At 43.1% G+C, this 21500-nt stretch overlaps 1 protein-coding gene across 4 annotated transcripts; it reads right to left on the bottom strand.

Moving 5' to 3' along the window:
- Window positions 1-1081: 1081 nt before the first annotated feature.
- On the bottom strand, window positions 1082-19708 carry BZW1 (basic leucine zipper and W2 domains 1). 4 transcript variants are annotated; one of them, XM_034785563.1, is made up of 12 exons: window positions 19553-19708; window positions 18306-18379; window positions 14259-14435; window positions 9188-9282; window positions 8777-8842; window positions 8275-8410; window positions 7780-7889; window positions 7199-7369; window positions 5440-5586; window positions 4125-4263; window positions 2805-2927; window positions 1082-1924 (listed from the first exon to the last, which is right to left on the bottom strand). In XM_034785563.1, exons 2-12 carry the CDS (start codon window positions 18367-18369, stop codon window positions 1893-1895), a joined length of 1260 nt encoding a protein of 419 aa, XP_034641454.1. In that variant the 5' UTR covers window positions 18370-18379; window positions 19553-19708; the 3' UTR covers window positions 1082-1892. The 4 variants fall into 4 exon arrangements, with proteins under 4 accessions (XP_034641454.1, XP_034641455.1, XP_034641456.1 ...); XM_034785564.1 differs by having other exon boundaries at window positions 19557-19699; XM_034785565.1 differs by lacking the exon at window positions 19553-19708 and adding an exon at window positions 19228-19246.
- Window positions 19709-21500: the final 1792 nt, after the last annotated feature.

Below are 21500 nucleotides of genomic sequence, written 5' to 3'. Positions count from 1 at the left end.
GGTGCTAGTTTAAGCATTAGTGTAGTTTTACCAGGTGTATAGTGATAAGCCCTTAAACCAATTCTTTGTGCAAGAGCAAGGAAGACTCATGATTTAGAAGGTACAAAAAAAAATCAGAATAAACTTCAGTTAACAAAAGCTGGGACAATATTAATATGAGCAGGTGAGGTAGGTAGACTAAAATACATCTAACACCTCCTGTAAACTAATCTAGCTTCACTATTATGCTGAGGAAGCTGTACCTCTAGTTATTAGCATATTTCATTTTAGAGGGTGAAGCTAGACAAAGGTTCCTGGACTCTAATTAGAGTGCAATATCTGAAGATTCAGGTTTGAATGACTTTTTGTAAAACAAGGTTTACACCACAGCACAAGCCAGCTTGGTTTTGGCAAAACAAAACCCCCTAAGTGTAAGGATGGACTTTATTTAAAAAAAAGTCTTTAGAAGACAAGTTACAAAGGAAGCAGATCACTACAGTAGAAACCTATTGAATACATTTTGTGCACCAAAGTTCTACCAAGATCACTCATTTAACAAATACTTCATTCACAAGGGGATCAGTTAGTATTCTTTTCATTGTTATGACAACATTACTCCAAAATGGATTTTCAACATTAACAAAGGTCTCTCCCTATTCTTGATTCAACAAGGATGTCCTGAGAAAGTGATGACATTTCAGTGTTTAGCAGTTTTTTTTTTAAACTCTGGCAGCATTTAGCATTAGTAAGCCTATTGCTACAAGATGCCTGTGCACAGTATCTTTTAATCCTACCTTCTAATGGCCATGCATTTAACATTATAGAAGAGCTAAGGGAAAGGGGTTTGGGTTGAGGTGAAGCAAAAATCATAAGCAGTGGAACACCCTGAGCAGTAGGCACCTTAAATGACAGTTAAAACTAACCAACCCAGTACCACTACATTATTGCACTCCACTGAATTGTAATTTTCTACTAATGGTAAACTGCTAATTGTCAGCCACACTTTGACCTTTTGGTCTACCCCTTTACTCTTAGATGTTAATCATTCAATTTGATAGTGAGTTCTAGTCCATTGATCCATAACCAATAAGAATACATGGCATTAAAACTTTCAAGGGCAAGTTTAATAGTCTTAAACATACATAACAGGCATGTGATAGCCAGTAGGCTCAGAATGCCTGCTTCCTTTGCTTGGTGAGGGGGAAAAAAAAAGTTTTACTACAGAATTTCACCCACCAGGTCACTCAAATGGCAAAAATCAGGGCTAAACATTGTGCAGAAACAACAAATTTAAATTCTTAGGCTCTTTTGGCAGCCCTCAAGTATTGGCTAGACTTTTGTTTAGAGTATTACTTTGAGAATACATACCTGTATAAGTCAGTGCTTGTGAAATCAAGAGACTTGCATGGAGAAGTTATTTCCATTAATGTGGACTTTCTATACCAGTTAGTACAATTTCTCATGTTTCATGCCAAATCACACCCTCCCCCCTCCATGGCCTTTTGAGTTGATACTTGTATGGTTTAATCTGCAAACAGAATTTCCATAACAAATCTCATTTACCAAATCATGACTGCTTGTAAATGTTTATATAGAAAACCCAAGATAAAATGATTTTTGTGGAAGGCCTTAAGTTACATTATTACAGTAGAAAATACAGGAGGTAGAATATAACTGAAAGGACTAATGCAATGTTAGTCAAATCTATAGCTCCTGTAAGCTACTTAAAACATGGTTTTAAAAACTAAAACCAGCATCTTCAATAACTATAGAAAACAGTTAAAATAAATTTGCCATGAGAGCCCTTGTATCATGCTTGATACAGGGAGGTAGGATGTAAGAACCAAAAGGACACACAAGACATGACATTTATCTACAGCTCCTGTTTGCTTTACTGAGGACAGTTTCACAAGTCAGTCACCTTCTTCAGTTTCTGACTCAGACTCTGAAAAGAAAAAAAATTAATTAGGAGATGGGACTGTGCAACATAAACCTATAATACAAGACAGCTGGACACTGCCAGCTCAGCCTAAAAACCCTGTACTTTGCACTTCAACTCCATAGAGTCAAAGCTACAGTAAACTTTAGCATGACAACAGTACTTTTGGGACAACTACTCTACAGTCATTTAGGTATGAGTTAAAGATTATACACAAATCAGCAAGTCTGGTGAATTTAAATGCTGTACAAGGAGTTAGTATTAAATCGACTTGACTTTCACCTAGAGGAGCCCCCAATAGATAAGTCTTGAGCCTAGTCTCATTGGCCTACCAAGGCAGCCACTGTTTACTAACTAGGCTGTTTAATTTATGGTATCTGAGCTTTTAAATGGCAGCTAGCAGTTTCAAGACAGCCACCATGTTGTGGAAGTTTTACACAGGGTTGGGATCAGATTCTGTTGCCTACATCCAATCTTCCCAGTTGGAAAGCAATCAGGAAGAACAAAGCTTAATGAAAGACTCTATCCACCCTGCTTTGTTAAAAGCTTATCATTAAGGAACTTCTACCCCACAATTTCAAAATTAAGTATCAGGCAGGCTACACTAGCACTTTTTGTCAGGCAAGTGGGGGGGGAACCCCTCCCTGACCAGCATAAGTTTCACCAACAAAAGCACTGGTGTGAACAGTACTGTCAGCAGGAGATGCTCTCCCCACAATAGAGCCACTGCCACTCATTGGGGATGGTTTAATTAGCTGGCAGGAGGCACAGAGAGGCTACACAGGGAGACATCACAGTGGTGCAGACAAGAGGAGACGCACTAACTACTAAATCCATTCTCATTGTTTAACTTCAAACTAAAGTTTCACGGTAATTGTTTAGTTACCTTCTTCAGCATTCTTGAGCCATTCCACGAACTTTTTCATTTGTTCCAGAAAAACACTCTTTCCTTTTGCAAGGTGTGCATCTTTATACCATTTCAAGATGGGTTCTTCACTCAGAACTTCAGCTGTTTAAGACATGCCAAGGCAGAGTTATTGTGGAAGTAGTCTGTGCCAACATACTGCTTTGAGGGCTAGCTTATTAGGTTCTCCCAGCCACCCCTTATTGGCAGCCATGTCCCATGGTCACCCTTCACTGCTCTTCCCCAATATATTCATTCCCTTAAGGCTCCCCATTCTACACATTACTAGGAACAAGGTCGTTTAAACTGAGTACTCATTTGTGGAGTTTGACAGACATGTCTGTGGTATACACCAAAGTCACCATTTGTTAACATTAAAGGTGACAGAGGAAATAAAGTTTTTTCTGAAAGATGCAGTAGGTGGTGAGTGAAGTCTGTATTTGACAGTCATGTGACTAGTCAGTTGCTCTTGTTTGTCATGCTAACAACTTGAGACTATATTGGAGACCAAGTTTCAAGATTTATATTTAGGGAAAATTGCATCCTTAAAGCAGTCTCCTCTGAGACTAGAACTTAGCCAGTAAACAGTTAAGTTCCCACAAAAGGAACTGACTCCATATCCTACCTGTTTTTGTTTATCTACTCTCAGAAAGACAGTTTGTCATCCATATGTTACTGTTTGTGAAGTGGGTAAGAAAGATCTATAGCAGCCCTGTCCCTGGAGTGCCATCATGCAGCCATATGGCAAAGATGAAGTAGAAAACCATTTTGTCTTAGTGCAGAGTGAGCAAACTTATGGAAAGAGACAAATGGTGATGCTTGTAAACAGTACAGAAACCAGAAGAGGTTCTGGCTGGCTAATCTGTACAGCTTTTGCCAGAAAACTGGCTCAAGTTTCTTTTCCCCATACACCAATATATGTTTTTGCTATTAATAGATGGAAAACCTTAAGTTATCTTTGTATAGAAGCGAGACTGATCTGATTAGTAGCCATGGTGCATTCTTGCCCAGACTCCAGCCAAAGATGAGTAGTTGACATTAAAACTCCCCTCGCTAACTACATCAGAGACAGAGGCCCTTGCTCATCACTGCAGTTTAGCAATTTACCTCAATTGACAAAGATATCATGGTTTGTATAGATGGGCATGCAAGCACCAGAATTTCAGCTACCAATTAACTGACTGCAGAGAATCTTGACAATTTCATTTGCCACAGGTCAGAAATTAGCTTTTCAGAGCTCCAAGTTAAGAACTGGAAGTCATTGCAAACAGTTACATTCTGCAACCTTAAAGCTTTAGTTACCTTTATAAAAGAGCACCACTATTTTCTGGAAGGCTTTCATGAAGTGAATGTTGTCATAACAGTACTCCTGAATCTTCAGTAACAGAGTCAGCTCAGATTGACCTTGGGTAGTAAAGGCAGCAAGCAGAGGGCTGTATTGCTGTAAAGAGTACAAGAGATTAGATAGTGACTTACACATGGCTAGAAGTATATTTCAGAGGGCATAGAAATTGTGAAAATACCTCCACATGGATTTTAACTAGGTCCCCCCCCTCCCCACCTTAGAGAAAATTTTTTTTGGGGGGGGGGGGGTATATTTAAAAAAAAAAAGTTACCTTACTTGCAAAATTTTGTCCTTGAAATTGAGTAACATTACTTATGTTACTTTCAAGGATTCATTCCATCCTTGAGATGGTCTAGGTTTAACTGTAAAATTCATTCTCTGCAAAAACACTGACATTTGATATTTTTGCCATTTACAGTTTTGAATTTTCTGAAAAAAGTTGCTATTTACACAAGAAACTAGTTATACTTTTATGAAGTATAACTAATCACCTGATTAAGGTGCAAAACATATCCTGGGCTTGGCAGAATTTAATTTTTTAAAATATAATTTCAACAGGTAATATTGATTTTAAGCTGTTTTTGTCAATATAAATTCTGTTGTGGGTAAGTATGGGGGTCAGAATTACTTAATGACAAATTAAAATATTAAACCAGTAAGGCACAAGTTATCAACATCACATCAAAATATACAAAGTAAATCTTAAACCAGACTAAGACCTCAAATTTTTCTTACTTTGCCTCTCTAAATGTAGATTGGTACTGATGGAAACATTTCAGTTTGAGAAGAATGGCGAAATGGATGCTTATCAAGATTTACTGGATGATAGTCTAATCCTTTCCCAGCCAATAATAAAGTGCCACATATTTAAGTATAGTGGTTGAAAACCAACTAGTGTTTTAGTACAAACTAGTTACCTGCAGGAACCATCTCTTCCCCCATCATTGAGTAGCATCTCATTTGTATTTCTAGAGCATCTGGAATCCTCAAGCAAGATTGAGTCCCCATTTTGCTAGGTGATGTACAAAGTTAGGCCCGGTCTACTCTAGAACGCTGAACTACTTTAACTACACCAATAATACAATCACTTCTTTAGTGTGGATGCAGTTCTACTTGGAAAAGGGTGCAGTACACTCACACTTGTGTCAAACTCTAGGAGTTTTATGGTATAATTAGGTCAGGGGAGAGGAAAAAGGACTAGGCCAAGCCCATAAGTGTCTTTATAGTAAATTTAGTTATTCACAGTTCTTGTATCAGAGCTACAGCAAATACCTTCAGATGCTTGATGGCTTGTTCTGCTACCAGCTCCTCTTTTTTGTTCCACTCCACAGTGCTCATTACACTAGACCAGACTATGCCGATCACAGTCTGTTCTGAGATGTTATTTTTCTTCATCTCCTCCTTGACATACAAGATTATCTGCAAAAATCAGTGAGTTAATGTTAGTATGAAAACTACTGATTAAACAGCTTCCTTTGTGGCTTATAATCAGAATACTTAGATTTCACTTCCAAAGACCCTTTCAAAGTTCTGACTGCCTAAGGCCTTGGTTACACTTCCAAGTTACAATGCTGCAAAGCCTCCCCCAGCGCTGTAATTCACTCCCCGTCCACACTGGCAGGGCACTTACAGCACTGTATCTCCCTGGGTACACCGCTGCAGGTACTCCACCTCCCCGAGGCCTTGGCTACACTGGCAATTCACAGCGCTGCACTTGCTGCGCTCAGGAGTGTGAAAAACACCCCTCCCCCCCAGCGCAGCGAGTGCAGTGCTGTAAAGCGCCAGTGTAATCAGCACCTGCAGTGCTGCACGCTCGCTTGCAGCACTGCAAGCTATTCCCTTCAGAGAGGTGGAGTACTTGCAGCGCTGCGAGCGAGCTCTCGCAGCGCTGGCGGCACGACTACACTCGCGCTTCACAGTGCTGCGAATCCGTGAGGGTAGCCATGGCCTGAGAAGCATAAGAGATACAGTGGAGTGGCTACGACTCTCCCCCTGTGAGTGTGTACCAGGAATCAACCTGCAGCGCTGTACTGATCATCTTGTCAAGTGGCCAATCCTCTCCATTGTTGTGACTGACTGCAGGAATGCGGAAGTGCCGGTTTCAAAGCTCAAACTGCAGAGAAAAGCAAACAGATTGCAGCTTGCTTTGAGTGAATGAACGAGCAGGGGGCAGGTAGTTCGGAACTTGCAAAATAGAGAGCTGAGATACTCCAATAAGCATTCTCTCTCCGCCCACACTCCTTGTCACAATACGCCCCCCACCCCCGTTTTGAAAAAAGCATGTTGCAGCCACATGAATGCTGGGATAGCTGCCCATAATGCACCACCCAACACAGCTGCAAATGTTACAAGTGTGGCCACACCACTGCACTGGCAGCAGTCAGTGTGGACAGGTTGCAGCGCTCTTCCCTACTCAGGTGCACAAAGACAGGTTTACCTCACAGCGCTGTACAGCTGTAAGTGTAGCCAAGGCCTTAGTTAACAGCAGTTCAGTCATAGGTCAAGAAGCAGGGATGAGTTTTACATTTTACAACGCAAATACCAGGTACTGCACCATTAGTTTAAAAGATTAAATGTAAGTGGCACTAAGTGTTGGAGACCAAGAATATCAGTTTCTTGAGCTGGTGGGAAGAGTGAGAACACAGGCCAAGACTTTCTATTTGAATTTACCAGCTTAAAATTTAAGTAGTGACATCCGAAGCGTCACCTTCAGCTAATGAATACTACTGCTGCCACTACTCCAAATTCAGAGTGCCTGGGAGTTCTATCCTCTTTAGAGGACAGGTGGGTAAGACATACAGATGCATTACAGGTTTAGTCCTCCAACAGCCACTGAGTTTCTCACTCAGGTACTAGTGACAGTCCAGGAATCAGTTCTGTAAATTGACTGCTTTCCCTTCACTCTTAATAAGAATCACAGTTCTAAGATTCCAGGAAGTGAAGATCCAAGTAATGGTGGGTTAATTCTATGTCAAGAAGCTTTGCAACAAGTTCACTTTTTTGTATCTGGTTTAAATATATGTATACTTACATCCTTAAATGGATCTCCACGTGACATTTGCTCTTGAAGTTCTTTCTGCAGCTCTTTACGAGCTCCAATGGTTTGTTGGTTCCGAACATATTCTGAAAGTTCTTTTAGTCCTGCATCAGTGAAATACTTTGTGAAGTGTTCAAGGCTTTGTTTGTTAGCCGGAAAGAGTTCCTAAAAATAAAAATAAACCCCAACATTTATATTGACTCCTATGCACAGGAAGTTATTAGTGCCTGCATTTTATATTGGGACACATTGAAGTCCAAGGGTTGCCAAGTTTGCTTTAGAGACAAAGTGGATGAGGTAATATTTTTTAATTCGACCAACTTCTGCTGGGGAGACAAGCTTTCAACCTTAGACAGAGCGCTTCAGGTGACCTGAAGCACTCTGTAAGCTTCTCTCACCTACAGAAGTCTGTCCAATAAAAGGTTACCTCAGCCACCTTGTCTCTAATATCCTGGGATCAACACAACTACAACACTGCATACAGTTTTAGTAAGTCAGACAGGCCAAGTGGACAGGTATCTGCAAGAGTAAGGACAGACAAGAACAGTGTTCAGGTCATCCATTTGACTACTCACCATCAGTCTGTTGTCCATGTTGACTTTACGAAGGCTAGCAGCCACTGCATTAATATCTTTCTCATTTATCCATGATTTGAACAGCTTTACTGCAAAAGCTGCAGAAACACCTGCACAACAGGAGTTAGAAAGTTACTGTTAATAGTTCAATATGAAAGGAAGAGGAACTTGCTTGCAATGTTAATGGTTCTTCCCATCCTGTGGGGTCTTCAATGCCATAATATATCAGCTACCTGAATTATGACAAACCCTCACAGGTGTGCGCATGGGGTGGAAGAGAGATAGATGACTGCAGTTAAAATTTTGCTTCAGAATTCGTTAGGCCAACAGATTGCGTCACTGGATAAGACTCACTGTTATGCAGCAGAGTATGTGGTTGCCACAGTTGACATCTATGTTAATTTTAGCTTTGGTTAAATCTGTCACTAATGCCTCTTGGTCCCTGCTCCCAGCACCCCATACCATCCAAAGGAATTGTTTAATACTAGTAGTTACCTTCTTTAACCAAGTTCTCATTATAGAGACTGTTGAGAATTGATGCATTAAGTGTCCCATTGGCCAAAAGAATACCTGTCAACATGGCCAGTTTGTTCCGCTCAGACTCTGAAAAACCTTTTAGGAACAGCAGCAGCTGCAATAGAAAGAAGAATGGTAATCCTTCCAAAATGAAGGCACAAAGCTTTAAGTATTATCAGCTGGTGTAGTCAGTGCCTCCCTGAACCAAAGGTTAAGATACAGAGACTTGATGCTGGCGATCACAGTAGCTTATGATGGGCAGAAATACAAGATTACTCCATGAGTAGAATGTTACCCTGGCTGAAATTTAATCTCACACTGAATTAGTTGTCATTTATATAATCAAATGCCACATTAAGATACAAGGACATTTATTCTAGTAAGTGAAGATTTAATCACAGCACTCTTCCTTTTAGAGTGTGTGGTCATCTTGAAGCTTAGCCACTGAGTTTTTTGCTGTTATCTGAAGCCTGTTAAATACCTTTTTGACTTCATCTTCAAAGCCTTTTTCCAGGTATTTGTAACGCCTGATTAGCTTGTTAAAAACCTAGAAGACAGAAAATTAGTACATTACATTTGGACTCTAATCAAGGCAAAAAGTAATGAGTTTCAAACCAGCTTTGTTGAACATTTGGTTAGACTATTAACAAGTCTGGCATTTTTGTACCAATAATAGTTTGCCACCCTACAGAGGTTTTTTTTTTTTTATGCTGCATGTCTAAGGCCATTTTCTGGGAGGTTTCCAAAATTATATAAAAGTTATAGTTTATTTGAACACCAAGACCAGTTTTTGTACAGTTATTCCACAGCAATGCTAAACATGATAGCAAGTTATCAACTAGTACACACAAGGTGAGAATCAGTCAAGTTCAGCTGTACACTCAGGACTAACCTGAGCAAATGCTTGCATGGTTTCTAGATCTTCTTGTGCTGCAAATACACAGACATCTGTACGCATCAGGTCATCTGCCAGAGTACCACCTGGGGCTAGAAGAAGTTTTAGTGTTAACACTTTAAAACTGGTATTTCATATTTAATTTCTAATCAATTTTTTTTTGATCAGCAAGAATTACACTATTGCTTATATATGCAAAGAGTCAGTAAAATGTGACTTTTTGAACTGCTTTAAGTTTCATGTTGTATGATGCGGAATCTTATAGCTGTCCTTTACTGAAGATCAGTGGTGACTATACCACTAAATATAGGCCTCCAGATAATTTTACTTGGCCATCTACTACTGCTGCATTGAAACTTAAGTCAGGATGCATCAAATAGATTGACAACGCTCAGATTTGATATTCTGTACAACAGTAGAGCTTTACACACTTGGTATTATGAGAGCCATAATAGACTTTTTTTTTTAAGAGACAAAACTAAACACACACACCACACGCCACCCATGACCAACAGTTCATGAAAGTTTTCCTTCCAACTGCAGCTACAAGAGACCTTAAAATTGGTTTAATCCTAAATATTGCATCTACTAAAAAGTTACTTCACACACGATTAACAGTTATTTTTTTTAAATTGAGTGACCCAGTCCTGGAAGCAAAGTCTAACTGTTGTAGAGTTGCATATACATACACTAAGTTTTGAATGGCTCAAAAATTAAAGCATCACAGTTTAGTTTTGGAAGAAGCAACAGAGGGTCCTGTGGCACCTTTTAGTCTCAAAGATGCCACAGGACCCTCTGTTGCTTTTTACAGATTCAGACTAACACAGCTACCCCTCTAGTTTTGGAAGGTTCTTTTAAAGCCTAACCTCAATAAAGTCAAAGGAGAAAGTTTCTAAGAGCGTGCTAAGCAAAACAGCAACCATGGCTCCATCCCATAGCTCACCCTTGACTCCAAAAATATCCACTTCAATGCATAAGTCACTTGTAACATTTAAGATTGGATTTTCAAAAGCATGAGCATTGGTTTAACTGCTTCTAGATAACTCAATAGGAGTCTCACCGCTGATTCCAGAGCAGGAAGTTAGTCCAACTGTGAGCAATTTTGAGAAGTCCCACCCTAAATCTTCACACCAAATTTGTAAGAGGCCAGTCAAAAGTACTCAAGGACAGATCAAGTGGGGCTCAAGTCAGTTTTTATTTAGAACTGAGTCTTTGTAAGATGCAACATCAAAACTAGTCTATTAATTCATGTGTTATACAGCAGGACTTCTGGTTAAAGACAACACAAAATCCTGTTACTTTAAGACAGCGGTTCTCAAACTGGGGGTTGGGACCCCTCAGGAGATCATTACATGGGTGGGTCCACGAGCTGTCAACCTCCACCCCAAACCCCGCTTGCCGCCAGCATTTATAATAGTGTTAAATATATTAAAAAGTGTGTTTAATTTATTGAGGGTGGGAGGGTCCTCACTCAGAGGCTTGTGATGAGAAAGGGATTTCAAGTAAAAAAAAGTTTGAGACCCACTGCTTTAAAGGAGACAGAGGTCTGATCTACAGTAGAAACTTTGGTCATCACACCCGTGTGTGTTAGGGATGTGATTTTTTTGTGACATTTCTGAATGAAAAAGCAAAGAAAAGCCATCACTTGAGTTCAGATATGGAATGTGCTAATCAGGTATTAGAATACTGAATTCAAGAGTTGTCAGGTGTTCTAATACACACAACATCCAAGAACTTAAAATAGTACCACACCACGTGGGTAGAGAGCTCTTATTCTTTGGCAGAACAGCAGTAGGAGCACAAGTTAACATTTTTCTAATGTTTGCAGATACTACAAAGGAAACAGTAATGCAATTATTAAAAAAATCAAAGACCCTTTAGAATACCTGTTTCATCATCTATATCGGATGACTCTTTATGGATTGAGGTTTCCCAAAAGATGGTAATCTGATAAGAGCAAGACTTCGGAAACACATCCTATTTGAATGGACAGGATACTCTTAACAGTGAGTGTAGAGGTTTTGGGAGGAAGATAAAACTGCCATCCTCCCTACTAGAGGGTAGGCATCAGTGGAAGTGATTTCTGACATCTCCCTGCCCTGCCCAATCAAATCCTGCTACTACTTCCCTATTAGAGTTTAAGACTCGTACATCTTTTCATACCCAAATCATAAAATTTCTCATTTAGGGCCTTCTCTGGTCTCAAATACTGCACCATCCTCCCTCTCTGGAATCCATACAGCACACACTATCCTCTTCCAACCTACACAAAATACAGGAGCAAGAGTCCTCTTCCATGCCCTTCATTTTGATTATGTTACTCCACTTGGTTCCCCATCTATCACCACATCAAATTCAAGCATCATGCATTGTAATTGAAGTCCTATATAAATTTTTCCCCCTCTTTATTTATCTAAACTCATATCTCCTTCTGCCCTCTTCCCAGTTTTAAGAGTGGGAACCTTGACAAATGCCCATTTGTCAGCTTATCACACGACAAGCTTTTTCTTCCACATTGCCCTCTATACATGGTATGGCCTTTGAGCTAATTTACAAAGCCCCTACTTCTCATATTAAAGTCTCTTGAAGATTTACTTCCACATACATCAAATCCACCTGACAAGTAGTAAACATCTGTAGGTGTCTATCCATAGGTCATGGGCTTCTTGAGGCAAGGACAGTTCATTCTTATCTGGAGAGTGCTTAGCACATAGTGGATACTGCTATAAGTAGTGCTTTCCACAGTGAAGTAGTCTGTTGGATAGTCAGGACCCTTTGGTTCTATTGACTCAGTCACCAATATACTACGGGACATTAGGCAAGTCACTCACCCTATTTGCTTTAATTCCCTGATATGCAACTTTACAAGCCTCTCACTAGTATTGTGTTTTAGTATTAGTACAGTGCTTTAAAAGTGTTCTAAAGAAATGCACGTTAATTTTAAATACCATTGTTAGTGGCCATTTAAAGTTAACCAATCCTTTGAAAGGATTATCATAGTGAGTAAGCACATGCTGCATGATCCAAATTCTACTTATGAAAGTTATACTCACTGTTGAAGATGCACCTTTTTTAAAAATTATAATATAGAAAACAAGCTTGCCAAATTATGCACAATTTAGAATGGAACATTTAAGCTTTGAAGAGTTCAAGGTCAATCATTTAAGACAGTGTCCCCTCCCAGAGGGGAACATCCCTAACACAAAGGAATTAAAGATTGTCAAACTATTTGCTGTTTTGCACATTCTCCTCAAATCCTGGTGCACATATTTCCCAAACCCACTGCCATAGGTCGCTTCTACAGTAGCGAGAACAGGGGACCTGGCCGCAGCATACCAGAAGTCTTGTTAAGTCACCTGAAGCGAGAAGTGCAGTTTACTGTTGAGAGACTAATAGTTGCCACAGCATCCATAATTAAATGAAGTGTTGCTGCTGGTCTGCCACTACTGGATGCTGAGGTCCTGTTTGGAAGCCTATCAGAACAGTGACAACTTAAAGCTGAAGCATGAGCCCCAAGCTTTGGTGCTGTGGCAGGTAGTAAGTAATAAAGGCCAAAAGAGGAAACAGAAAAAAATAACTGAAAAGAGAAAGCCATCAGTTATGAGAGCTGTGATGTCGCTCTCCATATATTTTATGGAAATACGTTTATAAGTGTGAATATGCTTTAGGCAAAAGGTCTCTTGTAAGGAATCATTACAAAGCTTATAGTTCTACTCAATGTGTTCATCTTATTTGTATGAATGCATCATTATTGTATCTGAAGCTAGAAATATGACGTATTACTCTGAAGTCCTATTGTAACTATGCAAATTGTGGACCATTAATGGTGGTTTAGAATCTTGATGGCTCCCATTAACCAGGGCAATTGGTTGTAAATGGCTGTTTACTTGTAAGCCTTCCTGTGTAGGAGAGTCAGACTGGAAAGAATGGAGGCTTGGGGTCTCACATGGTCACATTGACCACGTCACCTGGTACTGGAATCCATCTTAAACCTAGCGCTTTTCCATTTAGGAGGGGTGGGGACCCAGAGAGAGAAAAGATTCCTGCCTTGTGCCAAAGCCATAAAAAGGCAGTGGAATAGAATAAAGGGGGCTGCAGTCATGAGAAATTCCCTAGTTACCACCTGAGCTGGAAATAAGAACTGTACCAGGAAAAGGATTGGACCCAGAGTCTAATCTGTGAAAGAAGCTTATTGGAACATCTGAGGATGATATTTACTTGTATTCAGTTTCTTAAATGTATTGGGCTTAGACTTGCATATTGTGTTTTATTTTGCTTGGTAACTTACTTTGTTCTGTCTGTTATTACTTGAAGCCACTTAAATCCTACTTTTTATACTTAATAAAATCACTTATTAGTAAACCCAGAGTAAGTGATGAATACCTGGGCGAGCAAACAGCTATGCATCTCTCTATCAGTGTATAGAGGGTAGACAATTTAGGAGTTCACCCTGTATAAGCTTTATACAGAGTAAAATGGATGTATTTGATGTTTGGATCCCATTGGGAACTGGGTGTATGGGTGTTGGAGATAGGTGACTTGCCGAGCAGGTTTTGGTTAAAGTCTGCAGCTTTGGGGGCATGGACCAGACCTGGGTCTGTGTTGCAGCAGACTAGCGTGTCTGGCTCAAAAAGGCAGGGTTCTGGAGTCCCAAGCTGGCAGTAGAAAACGGGTTCAGAGATAACTTCAGCACATCAGGTGACAATCCCAAGGGGGTCTCTGTGACCGAACCTGTCACGAGCTCCTCCATCCCTGAGCAGGTAACCACCATAAGACAAGACATTACAAGAGCAGTGATTCTCACTGTGTTCAAAGATTAAAAAAAAAGTGAGCCATTTCTGCTGCAGTGCAAGCAGCCACCCTCAATCCAATGTAGCAGAGATTATGCTGTGACAGAGCATTAATTTATGTACCACAAAGGTTTGAGGCAATCCAAATAAATAGCATCCATTTTTAAACCTGGGTGACAAATTAGATCAATAACCTACATTTAAGCATTTGAGTCCAAGTGAGAGAATGATGTGGTCTAGCAAAGCAGCCATATTTAAAAGTTTAGCTAGACACTTACCCAGCATTCCACCAGCCACCAGAATGTCAAAGAGTGTCTCTGCATAGCGGCGATAGTCAAGTTTTGCTCCAGAAGCATCAAGAAACTTTGCTACTGCTTCCAAGTCACTGCCAGTTTCAGTTAGACCTTGAATAATACAGTCCTGAAACTGAGTAGGGTCAAACCTCTCTTTTTCATCTGCAATAAAAGAGAAAGCATTGGTATTGGATAAGCCTACTAGTTGTGAGACGAAGCTCCTACTTTAACTTAAAGATAATACTGTCAATTTCTGTATCAGCATCTTCCAACTTCAGGAATTCATTCTGTAAGGAAACTGGCAACAGTTTCCAAATGTTTGAGTTTACCAGGGAAGCCAGAAATAACCAGTGCAGACAGTGAATTTGCCATTAGTTTCATATAAATACATACGAGTTTAGCATTAGCCATTTGACCCGAACGTGTCAACTATCAACTGCAATAGCTGCAGTAATAGCCACCATTGACTTTTTGATCACTTCAATGAGACTAAGCAACTATGTTTAGCCTTGAACAAGTTAGCTGTTCATTTCGAAGTTACAAGATTTTGACTCCTAATGTTTTCTCCACTTAAGCCAAGAAGCACCAATACTTAAAGCTACACATATTGCATTCTAATCCTTGCCTGTTCAGCAGGAAGAAATTACTGTGGGGAAAATTCTGTAACAAGACCAGTTTTGCCCATTTTACTGTCTCTTCATCAAGATAGTCAGAGCCAGATTATGCTAAGGCCAAAGATTTATCTTAAAAAAATATCCAAGAGTCATGGAGCAGTCAAATATTAAATTTAATGAGTCTCAGATTACTAAGGCTATGTCTACACTAGAGACCTTGCAGTGGCACAGCTGTACTGATGCAGCTGTGCCGCTGTAAGGTTTCTCGTGTAGTTGCTCTATGCCAACTGGAGAGAGCTCTCCCAGCGACATAGTTAAACTATCCGCAATGAGCAGCAGTAGCTATGTCGGCCGAAAAAGCTCTCCTGCCGACATAGCGCTGTGCACACTACCATTTATGCTGGCAAAACTTACATCGCTCGGGGGGGGAGGAGAGAAGAGGATGGGAGGAGCCGGGGGCAGGGTGGGGAAGAGGAGGTTGGGTGTTTTCACACCTCCAAATGAAAAGTTTTGCAGACATAAGTGGTAGCTTAGACATGGCCTTACCATGACAGTTCAGATTTTTACTATTTATTATTATTACAATAATATAAAAACGCCACTGCAATCTCCTCACCCCAAGACATTTGGGTCCCAGGCTCCTCCTTCGCTAGCTCGAGCTAAGACCCAGCAGCCGCCACCTCCCAGGCCATGCCTGAGACAGCAGAGTAGGTAGCCCTGTGGCCAGATACCTCCAATATGGGCAGCAGGTCATGGGCTAGGGTGCTTGCAGCCCCACCCAATGGGGAGCCCCTGCCTGAGTTCCTGCTGTGAGGGGAGGTCCCAGCATTTCTCCAAGCCACCTGACCTAGCCAAGGCACCCGCAGGGAGGACTGCAGCCTAGATGCTAGGACTTCAAATCCAGACATCATCCAACATGAAACTGGGCATTTCTCATTTAAATTAGAAGTGCAAAGTCCCTAATGAGGCTAACCAATATTTACCATTAAATTAGTTAAATCCACATTACTACTTTCTGAACTATTCACTCTAACTAGTTAGGCCTACCACTCTTTTGTAACAGAAGCATCAAAAAATGTTTGATTTTCAGCATTTTGCCTGTTATCAAGTTTCAGCTAAACCATGTATTGAAAACTATTTGCACGGTGCTCAGATGAAAGGACTGAAGTCTAGTTTTTAACCAGAAGAGATTCTGAATGCAACTGTTCTGCTCTGAGGTTTGCTTCAAAGTGGAAGAGCATGAAAACAATAAACTGTGTCAGAACTTTGTGAGCAGAGATTTAGGATAAAAACTTGTCTTAAATATGAAGTACTAGAAGGAATGTGATTCTGAATCACATTCCATTAGCCGTGTTTCAGCCTTTTCTGTTTTGGACAGAACCTGTACATTTTATATTTGGGATCAGTCATGCTTGCTAGGGCCTGTCTTCACTACCAAAATAGATCGCTCTTAACATAACACCCCACTTTTTTTGGCAGTGAAGAAAAGGCCTAAGCAATGGAAAGGGAAGGTTATACAGCTTCTCTCAATCATTCTTTCAGGGTTGTCCTTGAAGGAGTCATCATTTGTCAACTAGGACAGAGATTCCTACTGAGACAGTGGTGGAAACCTTAAGTCGATCAAGTCCTCCCAAATGCTTCCTTCCATTGTTTTGCCAGCTGTTGAGTCATTTCACACCCGACTGACATAGCTATGCCAACCTAAGCAGGAGTGTAGAAGAGGACACTATGACAACTTAAGTATGCTTCCATCGAGGTAGCTAACTTTGGGGAGGTGGTGTTCCCTACACCTATGGAAAAACCTGCATCTCTGCAATGGGGTTGTGCCAGCACAGCTATGCAATTATAGTCTCCATAGTACAGACATATCCTGAGAAATGGGGGCAATCCTTTTTTGAACAGCCATCTACAAGACTCACAGAGGTAGCAAAGTCACCGGAAGATGGGAATATGGACTTAATCTGAAGCAGTATTTTGAAGACAATGAAGTTAGAAATGTTTCATATGCAAAACCAAACTAAACCCTACCCTTCCTTCCACTTCAGTGTTTCATCCAATGGCACATCTGACCTTGAACCAGAGAAACAGATTTACTGTACTTTGAGATAAGTATGAATCTTATCTTCAGTGTGTTTTACTTTGATGAACCTCTTCATTATTATTGCAGCCTATTTAATTCCTTATTTCATTCTACTTGAGACAAACCAGGTAAATTCATACACCAATCAAAGCCAATCGGATGCTTTCATAGCCACTACTGTTAGAATGAGAAATTAGAGAATTGAAAAGTGTGAGCTAGCTAGCCTTCTAGAGAAAATTAGAACCCTCACCACCCTCAAGAAGTTCCTAGATTAGAGCAAACCAAGACCCCTCATTTATAACAGCATCCATTTCCCTCTTAAGAAGAGAATGGCAGTTTTCTTCTAGCTATTTACTAGCCACACCACTCTCCCATTACCAATGACCACCATTCCACTCTAGCCTTTTACCTATATCTCCACTTTTATTGTTTCTTCAACAGTTAGAATATTTGTTCCCATTAACTAATCTAGGAATGGGAAGAGGAAGTAAAGTTGCCTTCACAGAAGGAAGTTGAATCCTAGAAGAGCCCATCAGCTCCCTCCCACCCCTTGAAGAAGCCTGAGTTTTCCCATAAATCTAATGGCATCCTCATTTAGGCTCTTTATTACTGACAAACTTTCACACTGGTTGAAAGTGTTCTAGATTAGGCATTGTTTGGAGAGGAGCATAACCAAAATTTAAGCTGTTTTTTATGGTGCAAGGCACATTTAAAATTAATTAGCCTACGTTGAAAGGCTAATTTTTATGGTAAAAAATGTACTTCATGTTTAACTTTATAGGTCTTTATTTACAGATACCTACCTAAACAAGTTGGTAAGAGGCTAGACCAGTGGTCCCCACACTTTTGAGGGTTGCACCCCGTGCACTCCCCCCCCCGGGGCTGGGCCACTGCTGGGGGGAGGAGGGAGAAGAGATGGGAAGTGGACAGGGGGCAGGTCTGGGGCCACGGCCAGGGCTGAGGAGAGAGCGGAGTCGCAGACAGGCTGCGGTGGAGGCCAGCAACCAGGCCCATGGCCAAGTGCGGTTCCACTCCCAGCCTCCCCCAGGGAGCGGAGCTGCACAGAGGCTGGGGCTAGGTAAGGGAGCCGGGGATGTGGGACCAGAGCAGAGCTGGGCGTGAGGAGGGGCTCCCTCCCTGCCACCCGGGGGGGGGGGGGGGGCTGGCCCCAGATGTTCCTCCACACCCCCTTAGGGGGCACACCCCACAGTTCAGGGACCTCTGGGCTAGACACATACTAATAAGCCTGTGTGTATTTATTCTCTTGCCCAGCACATGCTGATAGGTCTTCTGTACAGAGTTGGCCATGAGCTACTCACAAAAGTGATTAATATTTACCTCTTTTTCTAGTTTTAAAACGCTGGCCTGATAGCGTTGGCTTCTGCTGCTTTTGATTATTCATAAAAGACACCCTGTGAAAAAAGAAAAGTTCTTCAAGATATCCTTAAGAGAAGGATGATTCCCACACCATGCTTTAATTTTAAGTATGTGCATCAGCTACTGTACACATCTCCTTGTGGAAGGAGTCCACACTTCAAAAAGAAAATATTATTTGAGAGTGGCTGAAGCCTTAGAGTGCATGCCCCCCTACTTTACTACAACCACACTCTTGTCAGGGCTATGAAATGCAAATCCTGCACTGCTAGCTCCGGGGCCTGCCTGTTGGCTAAGAACATCTACACTGCTGAACTAAGTCTGAGGCAGATCACAGTGCATTTTCACTTAAGCCATGCAATATTTATTAGCTGTTGTGGCAAAGACAGGTTAGTCTAAGACATAAAAGAATAACCTCTGGGTGAATGTGATTTCTTAGCATCTGAGGTGACCTTGGGCAAATCACGCTCTCTCTGTACCTCAGTTTCCCTATTTGTAAGGTAAGGATAATTTGACCTCCCGTTGTAAAGCACAGTGACAGGCAACGAAAAGCGCTGTACAGAGGTGAGGCGTGTTTAATTAGACCTAGATCTCAGATCGGGCAGAGCCGCGCTCAGCGCCGCGCAGGCCGGGCCCACACGAGACGATCCCGCACAGCAGGGTCGCAGGCCCGGATCAGCCGGGCGGGACAACACGCATCAGGGCGGGAGTAAAACTCCCGAGGCCCGTCCTCGCTCTGCGCCCCGGCTCCCCCGCCGAGTTGGCGGCCCAGCATCCCGTGGCCGCTCCCGGGGGAGGAACCGGCCCCCACGCCGCACCGCCCGAGCGGGACTGGACAGTTCCCAGCCCCCGCGCGCCCCCCTCTCGCCGGGCGCTCAGCACCCACCGGGCCTCCCTGGGCGGAGGCGGCCGCAGCAGGCGCTCTGAAGCCGGTAGAACTGGGGGGGGGGGGGGGGGTCGCCCCCAGCCGGGCCGCGCTCACCGCCGCGGCCTCCCCGTCACAGGCCGCGGCTTTGTTACCCGCCAGGGCCAGGCCGCCGCGGGACGGGGGTGGAGGGGGGAAGAGCCCTGCAGGCCCCGGCCTAGCCCCGCCACGGCCCGGCCTGGGGAGCTCCTCCCAGCCCAGGGCCCGGGGGAGGCCCGGCCCCGGCCCCCCTCCTCCCAGCCCAGTGCCCGGGGGAGGCCCGGGCCCGGCCCCGCTCGCTCCTCACCGACTTTAAGGCAAAGAGAAAACGTCCAGGAGCCTCTCACTGCAAGCGGCACAAGCGGAGACGACGGCAGGCGGCGGCTAAATCCTGCTGCGAGCGGAACCAACGCGGAGAAGGGGAGGGAGGAAAGGGAGGGCCCCGCCTCGCCTTGAAAGACTCGCTGGGAAAGACCATCCCACCCCGGAGGGGGGAACGAACCTACCTAATTCATTTTCTGACACACACGCCCAACAGCACACAGCCCCTCCCCTCTCTACACTTACAGTGAGGGGCGCCGTGGAGTCCCAGCCACACACAGCCCCCAGGTGACAGGCACTTTCCCTTCCGTCGCAGCAAACGGGCGGATTTAGCTCCCCTACCCCGTCAGTGAGCGCGTCCAAATCCCTTTCCTCCTGCTTTACCGTCAATGGCCGGCGACCGTCTCACCGCCCCTCTCTAGGCAAGTGGATCAGTCCATTGAGGGGGGCGGGGGGAATCGCAGCTACCCGGGAAGGGGCCGTTGACGGTTTGCTTTCCCGGGACGTCACTCATACTCTGAGTGGCGGGGGAGGGCGAGGTAGCGCCCCCTGCTGGGCACGCGGCGCGCAGCCGCCCAGGGCCGTGAGCCGCGTGCGTTGGAAGCGTTGCTGCCATTTTAGCTGGGCTGAGCCCTCCTCGTGCCCCCGCAAACCCGTCTACAGAGCGCGGCCGCCGGCCCGGCTCCTGCCCCGGGATGGACCCTGCGAGCGACGGCCTGAAGAAGGCTGATAATACCAGTGACAAAAATCTGAATTCTCCACCTGGAATTGTGAATGGCTGTTAGAGAGCGAACGTGGCTGTCCTGATCCGCCCTGCTTCGTTGGGCTTATAAAGAGCAAGTTCGTTCCCGCTCGGATTGCAGTGGGCAATAGACACATGAGAGCTAATGAGTAGTCTGCCCCCAGATAAAGATGGCAAAATGAGCCTTTGGTTTTCTTTTGTTGCAATATAAACTATTCAGTTTGTGGACGCTCTCAATTTTTGCCAGGTTTAAAAAAATTACAGAGGGAGAAGGGATTTTTTCCCCCCTAAAAATGTAAAACATTTACATATGGTGGCATTATGTATTTTTAAGGTACCAACAATGTGCTTAGCGTTGTACAACATACAAAAAGGACTTACAATCTAAACAGGGCAGGCATGGCATAGATAGACTGCCCTATGAAGCCCAGAGGGGTGAATAACTAGGGTGTATTTGTTATTTTATCATGGTTACAGTATTAATAATAAATAATAGCATTTGTTTGGTCGCAGATAAGTTCTCAGTAACACATTTGCCTTCTGCTGTTCCTCCTTCTGGTTCCTGTCAGAGTTTTAGAGTAACTGCACCTGCATTCACATTCTGAGTCTTTGGTGAAGGACGACATCTCACTCCCTCCTGACCAGGGATTATTAAGGCTGCACAGATCCCTGCCTGCAGTTTGGTATTCCCAGCAAACCAGACTATTGAAAAGGCTAGTGTCTGCACTTTTTCTCTCCAGTGTGTTGCCTGCAACTCCACCAGAGAGGTCCTTTGGGGCCATCTGCCTGTCCCAAGTCAGGATAAAGGAGGAGGGTTGGGCGTGGGGCTAGCAACTCCACCCCGTAAAAAATCAACCTGCTATAGAAACGCCAACAATAGAGATAACAGAGACTTTTAGCCTGGAAAAAGAAGGGTCTTCGACTCGAAGACGCATGACGCTGGGTGGTGAAAGTCGTGAGGAAGCCACTAAGCTGATTACCCTTCTTGCAACCAGGAGGATTACCATTGGTACATGGAACGTGAGGACCATGTACGAGTCAAGAAAGATGGCACAGGTCGCAGCAGAGATGAGGAGCAACAACTTGACCCTACTAGGCATTAGCGAGACAAGATGGACGCAAGCTGGACAAAGACGACTGTTGACAGGAGAGCTGTTGTTGTATTCCGGACATGAAGAGAGTGACGCACCCC

The sequence above is a fragment of the Trachemys scripta genome, chromosome 11, assembly GCF_013100865.1.
Source record: "Trachemys scripta elegans isolate TJP31775 chromosome 11, CAS_Tse_1.0, whole genome shotgun sequence".
In the NCBI taxonomy this organism is placed as follows: Eukaryota; Metazoa; Chordata; order Testudines; family Emydidae; genus Trachemys; species Trachemys scripta.
Note: the sequence above shows the minus strand (reverse complement) of the source record. Positions and strands in the feature narration are given on the sequence as shown.

Bases quoted from the DNA above. Each gene is read 5' to 3' on its own strand.
- BZW1 (XM_034785563.1), bottom strand. From the start codon at position 18,369: ATGAATAATCAAAAGCAGCAGAAGCCAACGCTATCAGGCCAGCGTTTT. The intron at 14,436-18,305 runs GTAAATATTAAT...CTTTTATTGCAG, and splicing joins TTTTAAAACTAGAAAAAGAG to ATGAAAAAGAGAGGTTTGAC. The intron at 5,587-7,198 runs GTAAGTATACAT...TGATTTTTGCAG, and splicing joins GTGGAGATCCATTTAAGGAT to ATAATCTTGTATGTCAAGGA.